Source organism: Tympanuchus pallidicinctus, unplaced genomic scaffold (genome assembly GCF_026119805.1).
Source record: "Tympanuchus pallidicinctus isolate F22 unplaced genomic scaffold, pur_lepc_1.0 scaffold5, whole genome shotgun sequence".
NCBI classification, from domain to species: Eukaryota; Metazoa; Chordata; class Aves; order Galliformes; family Phasianidae; genus Tympanuchus; species Tympanuchus pallidicinctus.
In genome coordinates, this window is record NW_026294769.1 from 27,388,127 (window position 1) to 27,412,507 (window position 24,381).

General features: G+C 37.3%; 1 protein-coding gene across 11 annotated transcripts in view; it reads right to left on the reverse strand.

The window, feature by feature from the left end:
* The window catches only part of PTPRM (protein tyrosine phosphatase receptor type M), a 451,026-nt gene that overhangs the window by 336,891 nt on the left and 89,754 nt on the right, over positions 1-24,381 (reverse strand). For 10 of the 11 annotated variants that reach the window (XM_052703744.1, XM_052703741.1, XM_052703740.1 and 7 more), the window contains exon 2: positions 10,259-10,381. In XM_052703744.1, the coding sequence (XP_052559704.1) occupies positions 10,259-10,381 (123 nt within the window). Of the gene's footprint in view, positions 1-8,881; positions 8,958-10,258; positions 10,382-24,381 lie in introns of those variants that run through there. The other variant, XM_052703743.1, reaches the window with a different exon arrangement.

Sequence of the window (24,381 nt, forward strand, 5' to 3'; positions counted from 1 at the left end):
ACAAACAACTTTCCACTCTCACAAATACACTTCACGCTAAAATTAAACATGGCAAGCAAAACACCACAGCACAAGTAAGACCAAAATTTCATTGCTGAAAGATAACTCATCTCTTTATACATGCAACATCAATTTATTCCACTGCAAAATTTGAGGCTTGCAGGAAGGTTTTTTTTTTTGTGTACAGAACAAAATAGGACCCCCATCAGCCCAGCCAGGGTCTTTTGAAGGCTGCTGCATTTCATTTGTTGAGTGGCAGTCTATTAACAAAACCTTGTAAGGAAAAGCCAAGGAACTATCTCCTTTGAGCAGTGCTCCAATCACCTAGGTTCAACATAAAGGAGTCTCTTTCTCAGATGCTTGCTTCCCTCTCTCTTTTCTTCTGTGATGCTCAACACATGAAAAGTAAGAGAATATATTAAGGATCGCTGTATCTCTGATATATTGCTTGTGCAACTGCATGAGACAGACATCTTGGGGAAGAACACATAATTGGTGAGCTCAGGCTGGAACCATGAGATACAAATGCATACATAGTAGGCACTCGGAGAAGTCTTCTTATTTACCAAGCAACTTATACAATGCTTACGTGCTTCCAGAAATATGTAAGAATGTTCCAAACGTATAATTCCATAGATGAGTTTCTATCGTCACTGTTTTACATTCACTTAATTTCAACTTAATTTAACTCACTGCTGTGGGCTTCTAAGTGCTCTTAAGTATTGGTGTTACTTTTATCCTTTTCTGATCTGAAGGAGTTTGTGATGCTGGGAAGAGTCAAATGCCAAAACAGCAACAAATGAACTGTGAAGGACAGCCACGCTCCAGCAGGAACCAGAGTAACCCAAGAATGTACAAGTATGGAGAAACCAGAAACTTGAAACTGAAACTGGATGAAGGACATCCCTCCTCTCTAAGGTAATGGGGAAATGAAATAATAGAATTTTAAGGAACAATACAATCACATTTCAACTTCATGTAATATGATGATGTATGCAGTTATCGCTGAGAAAAGTGCATCTGTAGCTTCCATGTTCTAACATGAATATGCAAGCGCTGAAAAGTGTTTTTTACATACTCACCATGTGAGAAGCATAGAACTGTGATCAGTTGCAATTATCAGAAATATTTGATGTTATTAGCTGCTGAAACATTATGACTTCGATAATGATGTGCACCTGTTTCTCTCGTAATTAAATGGTTGTGTACATCATTAAATTTTCAATGAGGTCCAGACAGTATTTTTTTTTCTTTGTGCTACTGAAATGCAGTTGATTAGAAATGTTGTGACTTCTAGATGAAGAATGCATTATTTCAGCTGGTGAGTGAAATAACTATATTGCTTTAACACTGATAACAGAAGTACCAAGCTCTTTAATTCAGCTCACAGAATTCATGAAAGCCTTTTAATTGCTTCTTCTTTGACTCCAGATTCTGCAAACATGTATACAAGAGAATTAAGACTGTGTCTGGTACTTTAGAAAAATTGACTGTATCTAATACAAGAGAATTAAAATTCAATACAAAACGAAATCCATTCATTTTGCTTGTATACTAACCTAGCTCCACAGCCATATATTTGTTTCCTTACATCCACATAACCATCCTCAACAGGGAAGCGAAAGTCTAAAAAGTCTAGACATGCAGAGAGACACAGTTTCCTTTATCTCTGCCTTGTCCTTCTGAGTAATTTCACCCCAAGAAACAAGTACTCCATGAATGACAAGTTTGTCAAACAGCTTTTCAATAAAGCATTTAATGACCTGCGCCTCAAATCAATGCCACTACAGTCAATGATCAAGCTGCTAACAAAATACAATCAGTCATCGATGCCAACTTAAATGCTGTGAGAGGGGATGAAAAAATCTCCCTGAATATAATTTAAACTACAACTCCCTTGTTAATTTCACCAGAAAGGCTTAAGATAATATGCAAAAAATAAATAAATAAATAAATAAATTCTTGAAGAATCACGCTTGTGTTCCTGAAGAAGAGCGATGGAGTTAATCTCCAGCTCATCGGCATATTAACTGTGGCAATGACCACATTCTCATCATACAGAAGAACTGTCTTTGAAGACAAACTACTAATTCAGGAAATAACTGGCATTGAAATGAAGGCAGTCACGTTACACCCTTTAAAGATGCAGGGAAGGGTTTTGATCCACTCTTTATTAGTTTCTAAAGGGCAGGATGGATGAAAAGAAATCTAATGGGATAAGCACGAGACTGAAAGAAAAGCCCTGCAAGAAATTAAGAGGCTTTTTTTTTTTTTTTTTTTTTTTTTTTTAATAGATTAATTACTAAACAAGAAAAAGCTTACTTAGGAATACTCTGATTATTCCCCTTCCTCCTGATCTTGCAATGCAGTGAGCGCAGCTCCTAGAGGAGAATTTTCTGACTCACTGTTTATTCACAGTGCTTATTGGTGTTTTACTGGTCCCAGCTTTTCTCAAAATGTCTAAGTAATTTCACTCTCCAATAGAAGAAAACAGGCAGACAAACGTGCAAAAAAATGTATTGTTCCTTAGTGCAGGTCTGACGAAACTGGAACAGAAACTACAGCAGCTTCAATGAGATACTCAGGGCAGTGAAGGCATAGTAACAGCCTTCAACGCTGAGTGAGTACCTAGGGACCCCTACACTAAAGCCTGTCCTTCTTCATTTCTATCGCTATGAGGTCCCAAACTACCTAGATTAAAGCTCAGGCACAGCCCCAGGAAATAAGATTCACATTCTGTGTGGTCTCTACTGAACCAAAAGCACCCACCACAAATGAATTTTTTTTTTTTTTTTTTTTTTTTTTTTGCAGATTTTTCAAGCCAAAAAACATCAGCTTATCTGATGAAGGCAACTGTAATGAGTCCCAGATAAAATACCTCAATCATTACTTACTGCCTATTTCCACAAGAAACACTTTCTCCCTTTCTCACCTGAAAGAGCTCCTCATGAACACTCTATGGAGGGCAGCAAACAAAAGCAGAGTTAGGCAGCGTACTTCTAATTTAGCAGGGAGTTCTGGAACAAGGCTGATGCACTTAACCAGCAAGACATTGGCTAGCACTGCAGTTGGAAGTTGGGAAAGAGACTGGACTTCCAATGTGTAACAGTAAAACTCTGCAATCCTAAACATTTTTATCATCAAGAAATCCACTTCAAAACCAGCTGCAGTATCTTGTTTATCATGTTTCCTGCTTCTCAGCATATATTATTGCAGGTGTTACATATAACCCCAGCAGGAAAAGTATAATCAAAGCAAGGTAAACGAGTTAGGCTGGAAGGCTTGCTTAGCAGTGTGTGGCACTACGCAGTGTTACACAGAGCACCCTAAGCTGTCAGCTTTACCTTCTAGGTTGCATTGAGAATACTCTGGTTTAATGAGCAGTGAATTCCACAGACTTTTCACGTAGGCTGTCTGACTTCTGTGGAAGAATTTCTCAAAGACTGAAAAATAGTTTATAACTTATCACATTTACCAGTCAAACATTAATAAAATCAACAGCTATGGATTCTTGCGTATCATCTTGCACTCACTTCTACCATTGCAGTATGGTCTCTAATTTTGTACACAAATATCAGATAGCTACTGCAATGCAAAAGATAAGGAGGTTATTATTACACTCCTTCTGGTACAACACAGTTGCCATAAATATTACAGCAGGCCAGCTGCTTGAAGTGAAAATCTGTAAGACTTATTCCTTGGGCATCACCTCACAAAATGTGCTGTTTGTATGCAAATACTTCATTTCACAAAAGCAGAAAGAAAGTGTAAAATGAAAGTCATATGTATAAATCATTTACTACAAAAGATTAAGCATACTAATCCCAATATTTTACCCAAAATATTAATCGGCATGTAGGCAAAATGCATTCAAGTAACTTCTCAAGAAAGCTAGGAACCTTGTCATTGATTCAGATTCAGCAACTTCGACAACGATTCATCGTTTATTCCCCTTTGCAAGAACACTGTATGCACAGTACTCGTAATAAACTCAGGATTTGGGTCAGGTGCTGAAATCTGTAAGCCAGGTCAGAAGCTAAAAATGACTCTGAGGTTCAAATAAGTCATCAAAACACGCAATACCTGCAGCATGGCTGGTGGTATTGCCTTTGTTGTTGAACATACCTGTAAAGGGCACTATTAGGTATGTTTTCAATGTAGTTGACTCATTCAGTGCCTGCACTGCAGCCATGGCAGCACAAAGCTGGCTGGATCTGTACTCAGGTGGTTTGCTTGAGCTGACCTCTACATTGCTCCCTATTAGCAGCAAATGATACCAGCTTATGTAGCTAATTAGAAAGTGCCTCAAACACATCAACACACACTGCTTACAAAACAGGTATGCATGTTTTAAGTGTCTGCACCTATCACCTGGGCACGCAACAAAATGCCAAACATACCAGTGTTAGATGTTTAGAAAAGCCTACAAAAATAAAATTGGAACACAGTAAACAGGTATAACTCCCAGTACTTGACAGTAATTTATGCTGCCTCTGGATAGCACTCGAATTTGAGAGAAGCAGCTATTCAAAGTAACCTGGGACAAACAGCCTTAAATAAAAAATAGATTGGATTCTCTATTATACAAAAGTAAACAGAACAAAGCCATCCCCTTTAACAGAAGGACATGAGACAGTGCTAAAATGTATCTAATGATAACACACTCATCACACTGTTAAGTCAAAACACTGTAGCTTTACAGGGTAAGGCATTTTGGCTGAGTTTGATACAAACTAGCCAATTGATAACATTAAGATTTATCTTTTTTATAGGGATCAGGACCCTTTTACACACAATTAAATAATAGTGTACATTTTTCATGCAATTGTTTCACATTCTATGATACCAAACACCACTTTATAGTAGTACCTTGTTTTATGAAATATCTTCTTGCTATGTGTATCTGGTAAGTACATATCAAAAGGCCATCTTAAACAATCATTTATAAAAACATTATGTGCATTATTTACAGACACTGCTAAACAATTAGCAACACTACATACTCAGAATACAAATAGGCCATTCAAAAAATTAAATATAGTCACTACAATTATATATTATCATCTCATAAAGCATAAAAAGAATCCTCATCCCAGCTCTGACCAGCACTACATCAAACATTAAAGTCTTCACTGCTCAAAACTGCTCCTTTCAATCCACTGAATGGCAGCAGTCTGTGAAGATTTGATTTGTAATTGATTTTGAACTGTTCTAAACTGAATGAAAGGCTGATGCCGGTGACTCAGTGTCAGTGCAGTGACACCCTTTTGGTGATATCAAACGAATAGAAGATAGAAGAAAAATGATGCTACTGTTCTTTGGAAATTAACTGGAACTGTGAAATACTGTAGGAGGATTTTACAGCTGAATACAGAGTTTTGCAACAAAATTAATACATGGACATGAGCAGAAACTATTTCCAGCAAACAATGTGTAGAGCTGACTATCGACAATATCTGCATTTTTCACAGTAATCTGTGAGATTCTGTTTGCATCACTGTCAGTGACAAGATTCATCATACATAAACATAATACACATCTCAAAAATACCTTCTGATTTTAAGTTTCAATTCTTGCCATTTTTTGATGTGTTTTGCTTTGGAGCAGTTTTGGTGTAGTTCTGTAGGGTTTTGTTTTTGTTTTTTTTTAAACTCATCTGAGCTTTCTCTGGATAATGAATAAGGCAAGAGCTGAGAACTCCATTAGATCTAATTCAGTCACCTGTTCCACAGCTCTGGTCCTGCATTCTCATTCTCTTAAGTGAGAACAACTGGCATGTAAACTGTGATCTGCAAACTAAGCATGCATACATGTGTACATATATATACATATATATTTATGTACTTATTTAGTCTCCAGCTTGCACATACTTGTTTTATTTTTCCCTTCACTCTTCATCCAACACCTCCAGTGCTTTTGGTTCTTCTCCCCTTCTAAGACAAAACTTATATACCTGTGCTACTCTGACTGACTGTCAGATAACAGAGATGGTATCTCTACAGCAGTCTCACGCACTCAGCATGCATTTTGAGTTATCATGTAAAGCAAAAGAGCACCCTGTGGGAACACCACAACTCCAAAATGCTGCTAGGCCATGATGAATTTGATTGTATGTGATCATAAATGGGCTTACAGAGCGAGAGCGCAGCTGGAAAAATTCAGAGAAAGAAATTACCATCTGGAGAATCAACCAAAAATAGAAATGCAGGAAGAAAAACTCTAGTGGACACTTTTTTTTTTTTTTTTTTTTTTTTTTTTATAACATTATCAAAGGATCTCAGAATGAGAACTACTCTACAAAAAGAAGATAAGACAGTAACAAAATAAGATAATGAAACAGTAATAACAATGGGAAGGGATTTAGGCATTTTTGTTTTTAACAGACATAATGGCAAATTGAAGTATTAAGAACAACGACATAGTACAGATAAACACTAATATACAGGGACCACCTTTCCAATGAAGAGGCAATATGAAGAAAAAACAAGATCTCTCCCTGAAAATTCAGATGATAAAGATTGGCTATTGTGTTGCAGAGAAAGTAAAACAGGTATATCCACACTGATGTCAACATAAGGCAGAAAGAGAAACTCAAGTGGAAATAAAAAAAAGTTAAAGCAGCTTTGGAAAAGGGATCATTGCAACTGCTTTCCAAATACAAAGACACAGTTTGTAGATACCCCCTGAAATTGTCCTGAAGCCATCCCTGAAGACATCTCCTGCTATCAAATCCTTGCTGTACAGATACAGTAATCTACCATTTTGATATATTTTTCTTTATGAAGACATCTTTACTGGTCTACAGCTAGAAAGCTTCCAGTTAGATACTGTACATTTGTATTATATGCACACATTAACATTATTGGACATGCTTTAACTGTTCTACAGGACAATGTATGATAATATTAATAATAAGGGTTTCCAGATTATATTTTTGAACAATACCATAAACACATCCTTGAAATAGAAAGACAAAACAAAACAAAACAAAACAAAACAAACAAAAAACAAACAAAAAAAAAAAAAAAAAAAAAAAAAAACAGACAAACTGAGGGAAGGGAACTGCCAAATTTCCCACAGCAGTTAGTCCAGCTGACTCACAAGACCATTAAAACAGAAGAGCAGATTAACCAGCCTTATTCAACCCAGAGGAACGTACACATATATATACATGTCATTCCTTTCTTGGCTCTGTTTGGTACATTTTCAGACTAGCAGTGCTCAATAAAGGTCATGCCTATACTTATCAAGAAAATTAGGGAGCTAATGTCCTGCTTACTTTAGTAAGGATAACCTAATATATATTTCTATTAGAGTAATAATCTTAAAAGGATTAAAGCTCAACATACTGAACACTTTGAAAAACTTAAAAATTATTATTTTTTTTATAATTCACCAATTTTCATCAAACTACACCTCAGAAAGAGCTATTAATATTCAATAAAATATACAGTGTGTACAATAATACATTCACATATGCTACATGACACTACTTTCCCACTGCAGTAAACACATACAGCCAAAATATTTATCAAACTAAAGTACAGCTCGCCTCAACAGTCCCATGTGGATTAAAATAAATCAGATGCTGTAACTAGTGTTCTTGCCCCCCACTGTCACCAAATTATATGAAATACTATATATATTGATACCAACTCAGTCACTGATACATTCTTGGGAATTGGGAATGTTTTGTGCATTAATTCTTTCATCTGACAAGAGACTCTGGAACTGGGAGTACTTGTTTCAGTCTAACATTACAATACAGTTGCATAAAGCATTTTGTTTTCAAGCCAAGAATTCCCTACAAAACAGTAATCTAAGACATTCTATTTGCTGTTATCTAAAGTTATTTTTCCTAAAATACGCAGCTCAGAAACGGCTGACAAACTACTTGGAATCTTTTCTTTCTTTTTTTTTTTTTTTTTTTTAAAGTGTATCACATAACTCTCTGGCTAAGGTTAACTGAAAGCTAATTAAAATCATTAAGATGATGATTTGAACAAGAACTGGAAAAAAAACTGTCTGAATGAAACAGAGAAAAATTAAATATTACTTGACTGAATCATATCTTTAGAAAAAAATGCTTCTCCTTTACAAAAAAAGAAATAGTAATGAACATTTCTTTCCTTCTCAAAGAGGATTTTTGACCTTTTAGGGCAATAATATTAACAACCCTTATCAAACCAACATGTTCATCTTCTGACCTAAAACTCCCAAAGCATATTTCAGTTCCTTTATGGACAGAAATGCAATTCCCTATGCTCTAAATATAATTTATTTCCAATTTTACCATCTTCCTATTTAATCAACAGAACATGATTTTAGTATTCTGATAAAAGTTAAAAGGCAAATAAGAAACAATCCATATGACATAATAGAAATAAAATTACCCGGGCATAATTTTCCTTCCATAAAAATAGCAGTTCTTACTTTGGCTGGACTCTTGCCTCCGGTGGAAAAAAAATCTTAGTCTCTGATCATCAGAGAAAAGGACATACAGTTCAACCTCTTCTAGCTGCCAGGAAGACTAAACAATATATACAACACATACTGACAACCTCTTTTGCAAAATCCAAGTAAATGAAAATTGGAATAGAAAGAGAATTTCTAGTGGTGTGATTGAGAAAAAGAGTGTATAGCTCGTACTACAGGCCAAGATGACTGATAACTATGTGCATGAGCTCTAACTTGAGACACAGTATTAAGCACTGATGAAATAGTCCAAAAAAAGTTGTGCAGTCCATGCCAACACTGCTGGATGAGAGCCTGTTTCAAAAGAAATCTGCAAGAGCCTTCTTTACCCGTGTTATGAACTCAATCTAGCATGTCAACTGCGTGCAGGCAAACCAAACACTTCTGTTCAAGTGGAGAGCCTCACCTTTCCCACAGGAGGCTCAGTGGAGAAGGAAGAAGCTCTTCAATTGTCAACTTCAGATACAATACTGTCCACAACACCAGGCAACAGTGATAAACCTATAATGAAACTGCTAAGAGGACTTTTTACAAGTGAATGGTATCTAAGGCTCATTAGCACATATTGTAGATTAGATTAGTGTCTATTGTTTATACAGTCACTTCTAATGTTTCATGCTGTGAAATTCTAATAATAAAACTTAATTTCCTTACTCAAAAGGAAGGAAGGAAGGAAGACTTTCTTTGGAAGGACAACTATTCAAGAGATTTTATGCAAAGCCCAAAGTACATCATGACAAGTCCTTTAATTGCAATGGATGTTAATGAAATGATTAGCACATCCATTTGTGAAGTTTTTGAGCATTTTCAGTATATTAACTCAAAATCACAACATAACATACAGAAAAAATCCCTAGAAGCTAAAACCAGTGATTTTATAAGATAGCCTTTTTTTTTTTTTTTTTTTTGGCCATTTATAGTGACAAGAGTCACACTAGGCTCAGCCTCTAAAAGCAAAGGAAGATTCTGAGCTGGACTGGAAGCAATCAGCACCCAGGAGATGGAATTATCCTAGATACCAGCCTCCTGTCCATGATAGGGAACTCTTAACATGTCCAGATAAAATTTGGAAAAGAATAACTGATTTTAGGTTTAATATTTCCAAGTCAGTGGTCAGATTGCTCTGTATTTGTATGATTGAGGTGATAAAGAAGACTGTGTTACCAGAACAAGTTTATAGTTCATCAGAATGCAAAGGCTGTTGCTATGGAATTAGGTTCACCTACATACAGTACACAAAGAGCATTAAATAAGAGTATCACAACTGTCTTCAAAACACAACAAGAAGAATACTACCAAGGCAGTTTGTTTTGGTATATGTCTCCATTCCTTTTTCTCTTACTCCTTTTCACTCTACATTTCTTTTTTAGAACAGAGTTTGATTAGTATCACTTTGAACGAAAATCCCTCAGGCCATTTTTGTTTTATCTCTCACTGTTCCTTTTCTTCAAGCCTCCCCATTACATAGCCCTGTCTGCCTCATTCTAGCACTGCTTCATCTTCATTTTTCATGACATCATTTTGTATTCTTTCTGCTTTCCCCAATGACAGAAAGTTTCTATTCCTACTTTCTAACCTTTATTTTAGAAACTGCACTGCAAAAGAAAGCCTTTGCATTGCAGAACATCCCTCAGAAGAGCTGTTCTGAAGATTTGAGTACTGCGATTCACAAGATTTTGACAAAGTCAAATACTTTGTCAAGTGTGATACTAACAGTGTGAAGTAATGCCAAATAAATACAAAATCTAGCATCAAAGCCAAAAAAGCAAAATAAAAGACCGACCAGAAGGCATCCATTGATCTGAGGAGGGTTTTGTCAGCGTGTTCACCTGGTCCCAGTTAAGATCATCATCATCTGACTGACTATAGCCACAGGTGCTAAATGGCTCATCGAAAGTACAGCATCCTGCAAAATAAACACAGAAAAGATTAACATAACATGCAGATAACAGATTATGAGTCTCAACAAATGCAACACAATTCAATGCAGGCTGTGTAATTTTTTTAATGTCCTTTAATAAAAGCAAACGTATTAACTATCAGTTCTGAGAGGACAAAAAACTTGTCATGAAAACACAATCTCAAGGGTCAAAGCAGGTGGACGAAAGCTGGGTCAGGGAGAAATCTAATTTCAAGAATTTAGAACAATGGAATCTAACACCACCAACAAGGATGTAGAAAAACTTCTATCGCTGTACACAAGAAAACTTGTCCAGCTTTCTCAGACTTTTTTTCCCCTAGTAGCAGACTAACACAGGGTTATAAGCTCCGTTTTCTACATTTTCTTTGATGTTTGATGTTGCATTCAAGTGAAGAATGATATCTTGCCTATCCAGGAAAACAAATATAACCCCAGTCATGGATATTTCAGTCCATATTAAAGTAAATACTGCAGCTGTTCAAACAAAACTAAACTTCTGGGCTATTCATCATCTTTGCTGTCTGTCTGTACAAATAGCTGGCTCAGTCTTGCCAACTCTTACTAAGATAGGAAAAAGACAAAATCTAGCTTTAAAAGAGATTTGAACATTGTAAGTTCAGGTTTCCTTGAACGTTACAAACAGCATTAGAGAATACCTCATCAAGAAAATAGGATCACATAAGACAAAATATCATTACATCTGACAAGCTTCACCTAACCAAAGTCCAGCCTTCATAATAAGTACTCCCAGCTTATAGTCATCACTCATGACAAGTATTCTGCAGGCATATAATTTTTAATGGAAATTCATTTTGCAAACATAACACGTTTGCCCCATTGGCTTGCATGAAGGTTATCCTATACTGTTCTCTGTTCTAAGACATTCTTCTATAGAAATTCTTCATTAGCTCTAAATATGTCAGGGAAATTAGCACCTCTGGCTACCGCACCTTTCCGTACCTCTTGTAGGTGCACAGATTTCAATTAGTGAGCTACTGGGAACAGAAAACCATGAAAGAACTGACAGCTCCATGCTCTGACATTTCACCTCAATGATAACAACAGATGCAAGCTCTCTCTTCCACAATTAAACAAATTCAGAAATAAAATAGGTAGGTTTATAGTACATAAAGTGACATCTGTAAAATTTCTAGGGAGAAGAGATAGAATTTTCCACAGGCATTTGCACAGCTGTTTTAACTCCCACATAAATATTACTTGATACAGTTGAAATGTGCCACAGAGTAACTTTCAGACGCAGAAGCAAAAACATAACTTTCAGGGGACAGATATGGGTTTGCTTTTTTTAAAAAAAAGATACATAAAACCAAACCAATCACAGCTGAAGCAAAAGGTAGTTTACTTGCAAATGTTTTGCAAATGATGCTAGAACATAACAAAGTATCACACTATACAGCACACAGCATAATCAAACTTTGCAAAAAATATACACCTCAATGATAACAATTGCAGTTTGCATTTCAAACACAGGACCAATGAATTTATGTGCTAGCTCTATCACCTCAATTACATCACACACATCTCTAACAATAAGAAGCCATAAAATAGTTCATGGTATTTTCTTCATCTACTCTAAAAGATGAGCCAAGTGCTACAAAACATCCAATACCCGAGAGAAATGGAAGGGCTTGTGATCCAGTATGGTTGTTAGAGACTTCTCCCTTCTCACTAGTTAGGAAGATGTCAAAACCATGGATAAATAGGATGATGGATGATAACAAACAGCTACTTGTCTATTTGCAGTCAACACAGGACTGCTTCCACCGCTTGTTTTTCTTCATTTCTCCTGCAAGTCAATAGCTCAATCACTCTGTCAGGATTTCATCTTTTTTCTTTGCCATTTACATCCTTGAAGCATTTGTGAATTTACAATTTTATAGCTCTCTCAAAAATGGGTATCAAATCTTCACACTTGCTCTAAGAAGAGTTCTTGAGGAATTTTGAATTCCTTCTTTTAATCCTAGGCCACTTCCACCTACAACTAAGAACTGAACTGTACTAACAAGGGTTACCACAGGGAATCAAACTGTGTTAGCCAGCATATATAACATCTTTAATGGCACAGACACTAAGCCACAGCAATTTCAATTTTCAATTGGAGGAAAAAATTTCAAGGAAATGAATAATAATGAAGACTTCACACAGATGTGATTTTTTTGGAAAGTGTTTTGTATATTAAACTAGTATACATGGTTATATATGCGTTGAAAGCATTCTACAGGTAACTTTATAGACTATTAATAACAATTAACAATAATTAACTGTTGCAATCACAAATGAATCCACAATCATAAATGAACCAAAGTTCTTTACACAGGGTCTGAACACCTGGCAAACCCCACATTTGCATCTACTCATGCCATCCTGCCTTTATCTGCAGTGCTTTGCCTATTGTCTAGTCACCATGCTCTCATAGTACAAGGTTTCCACTTCATAAAAAAAAAAAAAATCCATATATAATATCAACAAAGGGATGGCAAAATCTGAAAAATTATCACAGCTTTTTCATGTTTCTCATTCTTCGCACTGCTTTGAAACACAACAACTGCCAAAATAGGTGGTTGTTTATAATCAGCTAGAATACTTGAGAAAATCTGCTAATTTTTATTATTTGTGCTATTTATTATAATTTAACAACTAAAACCCATGTTGTTTGTTATATAGTTTAATAAAGCGAAGCAGATTTCCTGCTTGTTACACAGGCATTACATTTTGGGTAGCCAAATTGTATTTTAAAGGATGATTTTCAGACTGACTAAAATATTTACAGCTAATCACAGAATCATAGAATGGTCCGGGTTGAAAAGGACCACAACAATCATCTAGTTTCAACCCCTCTGCTATGTGCAGGGTCACCAACCACCAGACCAGGCTGCCCAGAGCCACATCCAGCCTGGCCTTGAATGCCTCCAGGGATGGGGCATCCATAATCTCCTTGGGCAACCTGTTTCAGTGCGTCACCACCCTCTGTGTGAAAAACTTCCTCCTAATATCTAACCTAAACCTCCCCTATCTCAGTTTAAAACCACTTCCCCTTGTCCTATCACTATCCACCCTCATGAACAGCTGTTCTCCCTCCTGTTCATACGTTCCCTTCAAGTATTGGAAGGCCAGTCTAGGGTATATGTAGCCTGTTTGCGTTCTTTGACTTATTTTCACATAATAGGTATTTTGTAATTCCTAGAAGGAATTGAAGTAACATACACTAGGCAACAAAATCCATTAGAACCTGTTCTTCCAGATGTAATCGTCCTCTGCCACAGAATCCAGGTCAATATAGCTATACCATAGTATTACAGAGTATAACTCCATATCCAATCTGTTATGAAGCCCTCCAAAAAACTTTGGATTAAGTGACAAAAATTAAAAAAGTTCAAGTTATGCTGACCACTTTATTTCTGTCAGTCTTACATACTGTAAGATCTCTGGTCAATATAAAGCTTCTGTCAAAAATTTGCTGCCAAATAATACAAGTGCTATAACTTGCAATTTTCATGAGCACATGGCTACTGTGCCAGATACAAAGGCTTTTATTTTGCCTAGGGGAAAAAAAAAAAAAAAAAAAAAAGCAAAACCTTATGGTTTCTGGTCTGCTACAGTACTGTGAATTCTGTTGCACAAAGAACTCAGTCAACTAAGAAGATGAGTATATTCAATCCTCTTATTAATATTATTTCTTATCTCATAAGTATTTTAAATTCTGTTTACTCTGTATTTTTATACTGGAAATATATTTACATAGTAAGTACAATGCAGTTATCCTCTGAAGCTGAATTCAGGATCTTGAAATCTGATTAGAAAGTAGAGTGTCTCAAACATGGGATATGAGGGGCCTCTGATTATGAAATATTAATCTCCTATTAGGTGATAAACCTCCTACAAGGCACTGAATCTCCTCTTTCTGTGTACAACAGTTGGAGCCTCAGCCCCTAGGAGAACTGCAGCCCTCAGCACCTCCCTGTGCTGGTGAACGCCCGTGGCACTGACAGAACTGAAAAATGCCACAAAACACAACTGCTAATGCTTGACTGAGCTGTGCATGAGTCAGCTTTCAGTCCCAAGAGATATGCCTCAAGACTCCTGACTTAGGAAGATGATAGTGACGCTGCATTGTGCTTGCTTTTATGTCTTCCCTTGTGGATTTGGGGGGGGGGGGGGAACTATGGCATCCTGACACTCAGTTAAAGCTGTTCTGAGAAGCAGGGGATGTGAAGACCAGGTTTCAAACCACCACAATGGAAGAAAAACAGCAGTTCTTTTGAGGGTGAACAAGAAATCCTAAAGTGGAAAATAAAATGCCTGTCTAAATTACAGACTGGCTAACGCATGAAGCAAAGGTTGGAATCAGCAGACAGTTTTTAACGTAAGAAACTGAAAGTACTATTTCTAAATGAGTACGACAGGCCCAATTCACTGCATCACTTTTATCAAAGGAAGGATGAAGACAAACATTGTCCAATACAAAAATGATCACCTCTGTGAAATCAATAAGTGGTGGAGCCCCTAAAGCTCCAAGCACAGCAGCCTAAACAGAGGGTTTTAAGAACTTATTTAAAACCAGACAAAATGGCCTTCCTGGAGTCTGTTCTGTAGATAGATTCTAAGCACAGACAAACACACTGAGCTCTGGCTTAGTAGGAGAGGAAAGCATTCAGAGCAGTGAAACAGTGCTGCAGTGGTCAGGGAGCTTAACAAAACACATGCTGCAAAAAGTCAGTCTGACTTAAAACAGAATTGATGTTCATCTTGTCAGGTTTGCACACGTGTGGTCAGAAAGGGTTTTGGAAAATGCAGAACACATAAAAATTACCTGGAAAAATTCTCACAAGCCAGAACAAAGACAGTAAGGTAAAAGGATGTAGTTTGCAACTAAGGAAGGCCAGATACTAATTCTGGGTGTAAGGGAGGAGTAATAAATGGAAAACAATACATAATTTTACAAAGACACGTGTAGAAGATGGTGTGATCTTTGAGATTCCTGAATTCCCAGACCTGATTTCTGCAGTACAACGAGTAATAATGACACAGTACAGGGAAAAACAAAACAAAAAAACAGTTGCAAATAAACATTGAAAGCTGGTATTTATGAGACTTCAAAGGTTCACTGTATGTTCACAAAACATTTACAATTGCTCTCTCTCCTTCTGCTTAACTGACAGCAACTGAATCAACACAAACATCTCCAGAAACATTTTAGTTTTGGTGACATAGGATACTACAGCAAAGTTACATTCTTAGGAAGAAATATCTGTCAGTTCTAACTTCCTCTGGCAACCTGCCCAAGTTTAGCAGAAGAGAACACCTTCTACAAAATAACACTTCCCTAACAGATACCTAGAATAATTCAAAATGTGGACTCCTAGACACTTAGCATAAAAGCCCCAAAACAGGGAGCAATTTCTTCTGAAAATGTGCATTTAAACGTATTCTAAATACCAAGACAGAAGAACAAATACAACTCACTAACGATAAAAGACTTATTTCAGGTGTGGTTTATTTAATGTCAATTTTGTAATATTATTAATAGCTTTTCTTAATTCATGTTATGGCTTACACTGGTAAGTATGCATATATATATGAACCATATTCCTGGCATAGATGCCAGCAACGAGAAAATGTCTACCAAAAAACATAGTCAAACATTCAATCTGAGTAAGTAAGTTTTTCTAAATATATTTCTAAACAGTCGTTTATATAAGAAAAAGTCTCCTCAGAATATTAAATAAGTACTTAAGAATAGCTACTTGAGAACAATTAGGAGGCCTATTTGTAACATATATACTTAAAACACACATATGTAGCTTATTAAGAAGATCCTACTGGGCATACTGGTCTCAAAAAGAAAGGTGATGCACACATGCTTCAGAGCTGACCCAAAGTGATCAAAACTACTTCCAAAATGAATACTGGTTTGCATCCTGTTTATTACAAGCATGACCAAATTATGCTTCAAAACATAGAAGTCCCTTTCATAACCTCTCTGAAATGTTTCAAGATAAACCTCTGGCCTACAAATAACCAAAAAAAGAAACCATCTTTCCCCACACTTAAAAAATAAAATTAAAAATTCAAAAGACAATGTGGTTATGGAAAAAATCCCCTGAGAAAAACAAAAGCAACAGAACACCAAATTCACATAGTTCATATTGTACAATTCACTTATTTTATAGCTACCTCCTAGGACTGCAAAAAAGCCCCATGTGTAAAAACATTTATTCATATTGGTTAGCAAAAAAATAAAAAAATAAAAAAATGATATACCAGAGAAATGAGGGAGAGCTATTTTTTTCCCTATTAACTTAGAATGGAGAATGACATACAGTAAGGGAGGGAGGGGAACAGAAATACACGTTGCAGTAAAATATGCAAAAGGTGATGCTCTCTTCTGATGAGTTAAGAGTACCTCTTAATGGATTAGACATCACATCTCTGTTTGGAAAACAATAGTGAAATACACAACGCAGTGCTAGTCTAGGAAATAAAGCTTTCAGAAGCTCCAAATTAACTGTACTTCAGAAACTGATTAGCTGACAAACTGCTTACCTCACCTCAGCCCATCTCTGTATATCATTAAAATCCAGCACATGAAGGCTTTGTCCAGGGGAGAAGAAGAGGAAAAGAGGGAAACGGCGTTTGGGAATGAGTGCAGAAGTGCACAGGTTATATTCAAGAAACACATTGATCGGAAAATCTGAGATGAAATAAAACACAACTCAGAAGGAACAGGGTGGGGATATTGAGTCTTTCTGGTTTTGGTTATTGCTTTTTTTTTCTAATTAGAAGCTTGGAGGAAACGTATAAAATGCAAACCTCACATCCAAAATCCACCATCACAAAGTGTCCACTCACTCTTGCAATTTCACGTTGCTTGAAAGGAAACATACTATTATCAGTACTAGGATTATGGGATCATACTGGACCATTCCCTAATATCCTCTCAGGAAATACTGCAATAGATTTTCAGTCTGTCAGGTGAAGAAGTCTTGCCATGCTTCATCCACCCTAAGACTGTGGAAACCACAGCCTGACCCAGTCCAGTTCAGGACCAGCAGTGCTGGCAGCCATTTCAAGCATATGGCCATAGGCACATGGTCCTGGCACACCTCAATTTCCACTGTGGTCCTTTTAATAATTATGAGAAACACTTCTTATGGAATTACTAAAATTCATCATCTTCATTCTCAATTAGAGGTTAATACATAATTCATTTATTCCCCTAAAAAGTTTTTCCCCAACCATTATGTGATATGTTGAAATGGACATGCTTACATTGAGGCAAGAATAAACGACATGTTAAGAAGCCACTGTTCTTTTGTCTGTAGTTCTGCCAAAAGCAATAGAGGTTTTCACAAACAAATCAGCTTTCAGTTAATTATCATGCCATTAGACTACAAGAAAAAAAAATGTTGCTTCAATGGATTTTTCATATGAAGTTCAGATCAAGTTAAAGAACACTCAGAACCTCAGAATGCTTTAGGTGGGAAGAGGTCATTATAGACCATTCAGACCAACCCCCATATGATCTCCCATGTGAAAAAAGAAAGGTAAGTTTTACTTTGCAGACCAAACTAACTTTGTTCATTCCTTTTATTACAACACCAAGTAAACAGGCAGACATCAACAAATAATTCTCATGCTGTCACAGAATAAACACATGGTATAATACATCACCCACTGTACAACCACTGTATGTCTACCCATCGTGTGACATAAGCTGGCACATTATATGTGTCTCAGGTTAGACCAGAATAAGCAGCAAGTAAGCTAATCTCTCATTTTAAAGCTCAGTATCATTATGTTTGTTTTTTTTTCCTAAGCTCAATTAAAAAAAAAAAAAACAAAAAACAAAAAACAATGCAAAATAGCTCCTAGTCTTGGAACATGTAAAAAGCTCAGCTCTAAGTCAACAGACCCAAAGCAAACCAGATTGCACAAAGATTGTCCTTCAAGAGAACCCAGAATTTTTCCTCCAGCTTTTTCAACTTCTAAGAAGGTTAACATCAACTTGGAAGTCACACAGCAGAACTGAAGACAATCTCTTTCATCACACTCAATTTTGATAGCTAAGAGATTAATTACCATTTTGTCTAACCATCAGGACACTCTGAGCTGAGGAAGTTGGGTTTTTTTCTTTTTTTTTTTCTGATGTCAAAAAAAAACCAAAAAACAAAAAACCACTGCACTATGCTATTTATCTATATCTAAAGGCATTTCATTGAGAAAGCTGACAGCATTCTCCTCATCTGCCAGTAGCACTTTTAAAATGCATCTTCACCTTTAAACTCTTCAAGCTAAAAAACCACAAGTGTACTTGAAGCTCAATCACCCTTCCTGGTGCTGCTCATTTTTAATGAGCCTCTTGTCTTCATGTCTCCCAGAAGACAGACTCCATAGAGCAATCTCAGGTGATGTGAAACCAACGCTTGATGCTTCTCTAAAGCGCTGTCTTTTTGAGCCTGAAATCTTCCTGCTAAAACCACATGGGACTGATGGGCCATTCAGTCAAACCCAATTTCACTTCTTTATCGCAAGTCCCTGCTTAAAAACTCTACTTGTGGATTGCATGTACGCACAATCTGTTTCAAGCTTTGAACTTTAAAAGGGATTTAAGTAGTCAATCTCAATATCATTATAAATCTAACATGCATTATTTTCCCATTGATTGTGAGAAAATTAAAGTTTGAAGCTTGATTTCACGGGTAATCTTTCCATTTGCTTGATGAGTTCTGCAGCTGTACCAGAACACTTAGTGCATCCTGTTAGATAACAGTGTATTAAGTTTGGATGAGAAATCCAGACTACTTACTACTCACTTCCAGTTTTAAGTAAAGAACAAAGGCAGTGTAACCTCTGCCAGTCTTGGAAGCTCCTGATTTACACGGCAGTCAAAAAGGCTTGAAACAGTATACATTGCTGTACAAGGGATTCTGCAACTTTACAGTATGGTTGTAAAACCAAAAATGTTAATATCTACTTTATGTTTCTTCTTTGGTAGTATGGTTAGGTTGTGGCTGCACTTGATGATCTTTAAGGTCTTTTCCAACCTGAGCAATTGTACTATTCTATGATTCCATGAAAACAGCAAAGTCAGCTAGCATGCCGGGCAGTGGAAGAATCACCCTCTCCTTTCACCCTTACTTTTCTTCCCATATTGTTTTTCTTCTGTACTTTTTTTCCTTTAATCCAGGAGCTGCCATTCAGAAGAGGAAGGCTATCACTCATTCTGTTTCACTTTTTAAAGCTACTGTTTACACTCTTTTACTTGCAGTGATGGCTACAGCTGCATCCCAAACCATTTGCTTCTATGATATAACTCTCACTCCTTGATCAATAATTCAGGAAAATATTCATCTCTGTTTAGTTACTGATGTCAGTACAACTCTTTGTGTCTGGATGAAAAGAGAGCAGGACCTGCATCTGGAGGCTTTACCTGCGCTGCTCAATGAATTAACCTGTAGGAGGTGCCATCGTGATGAAGCAGTCAAATACCTCCAGCAGGCAACTTCATCACATGGGTAATTAGTTCACCACATCAATAACGCCTCCAGTTGTTAGCAGCACCAGAGCTGAGTCCCAGGTCTGCTTATTAAATTCAGGCAGCACAACAGGCTTTCCCTGTGCTACAGGTATAAATAACGTTCTATTTTTAAACACAGCTATGGCTTTTTTTTTCCTCTCGTTTTTAGTCATTATCTCTTGCAATAAATTATACTTTATTTCATTCATCACATCTATAACCTCCTGCCAGAAGAAGGATAAATAATTACTGTTAGAAACCTCTGACAATTTCACCAGGTCCTATCAACTTATAAAGATGAGACCCACATTTGAGAGTGCTGAAAACACTAGTGTTGCAACATCTACATGCCCAAGCTTATGCAAGCCAAGGAGCAAACTCTTGACTCTCCCACACAGAACAGAGCACTACCACTGCTCTGTATAGACAAAATAATTCAACTTCAATACTTCAAACTCTTGCTCCTGAGAGGATTATGTAGGTACAACACTCAAATGCTGTACTACAACAAAAAGACAAATGGAGGCCACACAAAGCTTCATGCTTTCTAATGTGGAAAGCAGTATACATAGGCAATGAACTTCACCTCCTAACGGTGATTTGGATTGCAGTAGTGGAGCGCATCCTCAGCAGCTCACTGATGACACTGCCCTAGAAGGATGAGAGGCCTTACAGAGGGATCAAGACAGGCTGGAGTACTGGGCAACCAGCAGTGGCACAAAGTTCAACAAGAGAAAATGCCAGGTGCTGCACCAGGGATGGGATAATGACAAACACAGACTGGATGATGAATGCCAGGACCAGCTCAGCAGGAAGAGACCTGGCTGCACTGGTGTCAGTAGCCCAGCATGAGCCAGCAGTTTGCTCTTGGCATCAAGAGGGTAAACTGTATTTTGTGATGCATTAAGGACAGCACAGCCAGCTGGTCAAAAAAGGTGACTCTCCTGCTACATTTAGCATTGGTTTGGCCTCACCTTGTATACTGCACACAGTGCTGGGCCCACAATATAAAAAGAATGTGAAGGTCCTGGTAAGTGCCCAGAGGAGGGCATCAATGCTGGATGTAGGGCTGGAAGACATGTCACGTGGGGAGAGACTGAAGACATTGGGATTTTCAGTCTGGAGAAAAGGTTGAGAGGCAACATCACTGCTCTACAGTTCCCTAAGGAGGGGAAGCAGAGAAAGGTGCCAGCCTGTGCTCACGGGAACCAATGGCAGGAGGGGAATAGCACAGAGCTGCCAGCAGGAGAGAGTCAGACTGGACACTGGGAAACCTTTCTTGAGAGTGGTCAAACACTGGAATGGGCTTCCTAGATAGATGGTTGGTACTCCATGCCTGTCAGTCTTCCAGAAGTATTTGAACAATGTACTCAATAATATACTTAATCTTTTAGTTAGCCCTGAAGTAGTCAGGTAGTTGAATTCAATCTTTGAAGGTCCCTTCCAACTGAACTGTTCTATCCTATGTGAGTGACTGCTGTACCCAAGTATCAGCAAATCCAAAGATTGTCGTGTTGATTCAAGTTATTTTTGCTTTCTGCTATGCTAATTCAGCTGCTTAGTACTTGATGAAAAGGAGGTTTTGCCCAGGTCATGACACTAGGACAAGTATCTCTGACCCTTTGGGAAAAACATCTCACATTCACAAGACATCACTGAATTGGGAAGGTCTTAACATTTCAGTTGCCAAAGACTGCTTCAGAATAAGATAACCCAATAAACCCAAAAGGTGTATGCTTACATCTAAAAGCAGTTTGGATTAGGAAAGTATTTCTAAGTTGCGGCAAATTATAATAGTTCAGGGTTTTCTAGATAATTCAAGCGCTCACTTGTTATTGTAGTATCTTGGTAATATTAGATAACCTGTTACATACACTATATGCAAACACTTTCTAAGCATCTTTCTTAGCTTACCTTCTAATCAATTACAGAGAAAATAACAGTTGGAATTTCTGGGTCAATTTTATTCTTATTAAAAATGCATCTTATTTAAGAATTTAAAAGACTTAACAAAAATTACATTTGGCCTTTATTTTTGAGTTGGCTATGCTAAGAATTGTGTCAAGTGTCAGAGCATTCCAAATATGGAGATATTTCTGCTGGATGTGAAACATTCTTACATTAATCTGTCAACACGCTGTCTCACTCAACATAGAGCACAGGCCTCAGGACTTAAAATAATTAATTTCTACCTGAACCAGAGTACATCTTTCAGCAACACAGGCAAGCACAATTTTTAGTTTTAGTTGTTTTAAATTACAGAAATGTCAAGAGTTACTGAGAGAACTGCATTCTCCTTGTTCGCAATCTATTTAAGCACCACTTCAGGTCTTAGTCCTCAATTCCATTCATGGGTGGAATTTGGTATTTCTTGTTCTGTCATGCCAGATCATGGAGTGCAGCAGTCCCCATGCTCAGCCAGTCTGACCTGTGCACATCCTGTGGATACTCTGCTCTGTTTGGAGCCAGGAATGACAGCCTGTAACAAAAAAAGCTAGGAAAAGCAACGTGTAATTTACCCAGACTAACCAGAATAAGAGTTCGACATAATAAGTCAGTGTGATCACATGTTTGTTCTCACATAATATTTACAATTTCCAAGACTTAAAAAAAAAAAAAAAAAAAAAAAGCTTTTAGACAGAGTAGTCCAGTCATTACCACATCAGCATTTCAAACCTAGCACTGAAAAGCACAATACTGCCCAACATTTTTAGCTTCTGGAGTAACAAAACAAGATGGGTTAAAGTTAGAAGGGACTACTGTAAGTCATGTCATGTCCCTCACCCCAAACAGGATCACTTAAAGCACTGGTCTGCAAAGTGGGGTGCACGTACCCCAGGGAGCGCACATGATAACTCACTGGAGTGTGGGAAAGAAAATACTACGATTTCTACCTGCGTTCATGTTTAATTAAAAAAAAATAATAGTACAGGAATCAAGGTCTACTATTAGTTTTAACTAATCTTCATGAAATGGGCAAGTGGCTTAAAAAGATTCCTGTACAAAAATTAAAAAAGAACAACAAACAAAAACCCTGTAGACTGAAGATAATAACAATGATGCATGCACAAGCAAACAACAAGGAAACAGCACTCCTGACATTTCTTCTCAGTACAAACTCTTCTGTCAGCCACACTGCAAGGCAAAAAATAACCTAATCAGATCTGACAAGAACATGGCCAAAATTTTTTTGAAATTATTAATACAGAAATAAGATTAACTTAGAACCAGACCCTGGTTCTAAGGGTCAAAAATAAGGAAGTAAATTGAATCACCTAGTTTTTACTTAAAAATATGCTCTTAATAGCATGATTTTAACAGAGAAAAATGTTTGTACTGTCAATACAACAAAACATTATTTCATCTTCATCCTATTCTGGATTATTTTGTCAGCCCTCTTCTAGACTCTCTCCAGCATGCCTATTTCTCTACTGGACTGAGAAACTAAGAAGTGCACCCAGTACTCCAGGTACAATACAGACTAGAGGGGAAGGATCGCCTCCCTAGAACTGCTTAGTGCACAACTAGCTTTTTTTGTGGTGTGGACACATTGATAGCTCATGCCCAACTTGATGTCTCAAGATCTTTTCCACAAGGCTGCTCCCAGGTGGGTCAGCTCCCAGCACATACTGGCAATTGTGCTTGTTCCTCCACAGGTGCAGATCTCTGCACTTGCTCTTACTGAACTTCATGAGGTTTTTCCAGCCTTGGAAGGTCTCTCCGGATGGCAGCACAACTCCCAGTGTATCCTCTAAGATTTCTGTAATCTACAAAAGTGGTGAGGCTACACTCTGTCCCAGCACACAGATAATTCAAGATGTTAAACGGGAATGAAGCCAGTGCTAAGCCCTGGAGTATGCTGCTAGTTACTGGCTTCCAGAATTAGATTTCATGCCACTGATCACCATTCTCTGGGTCAGAGGCCTCAGTCAGTTTTCAGTCCAACTCATAGGCTGCTCATCAAGCCCACCTACCAACAGCTTCTCTAAAATAATCTTACACAGTTTCAAAGTCTCACTGACATCTAAGTCAGACAACATGCACTGCTTTTCTTTCATCTACCAAACTAAGTTATTTTATCATAGAAGGTTATCATTTTGCTCAAGCATTATTTCCTTTGGTCAACTTATTCTGACCGCTCCTGATGACTTTCTGTGCCTGGTAATGCTTTCCAAGATTAGATGCTGGATCACATTCTGAGGTATCAAGGTGAAACTGACCAGCCTGTAGTTCCCAGGGTCTTCTTTTTTGACCTTCTTTAACATCAGAATGATATCTGCTTTCTAGTTCTCTGAGATTCTGAGTATCTCTCTCAGTGACTCAAACTGTTTGCTGAAGTAGTAATTCCCAGGATATTAAGAATGGCTCATCAGGACTTCACGCATCAAAGGAACATCCAATATGAACTCTTAAGGTTTTTCAGAAAAAAGTCACTTTTTCATTCAGA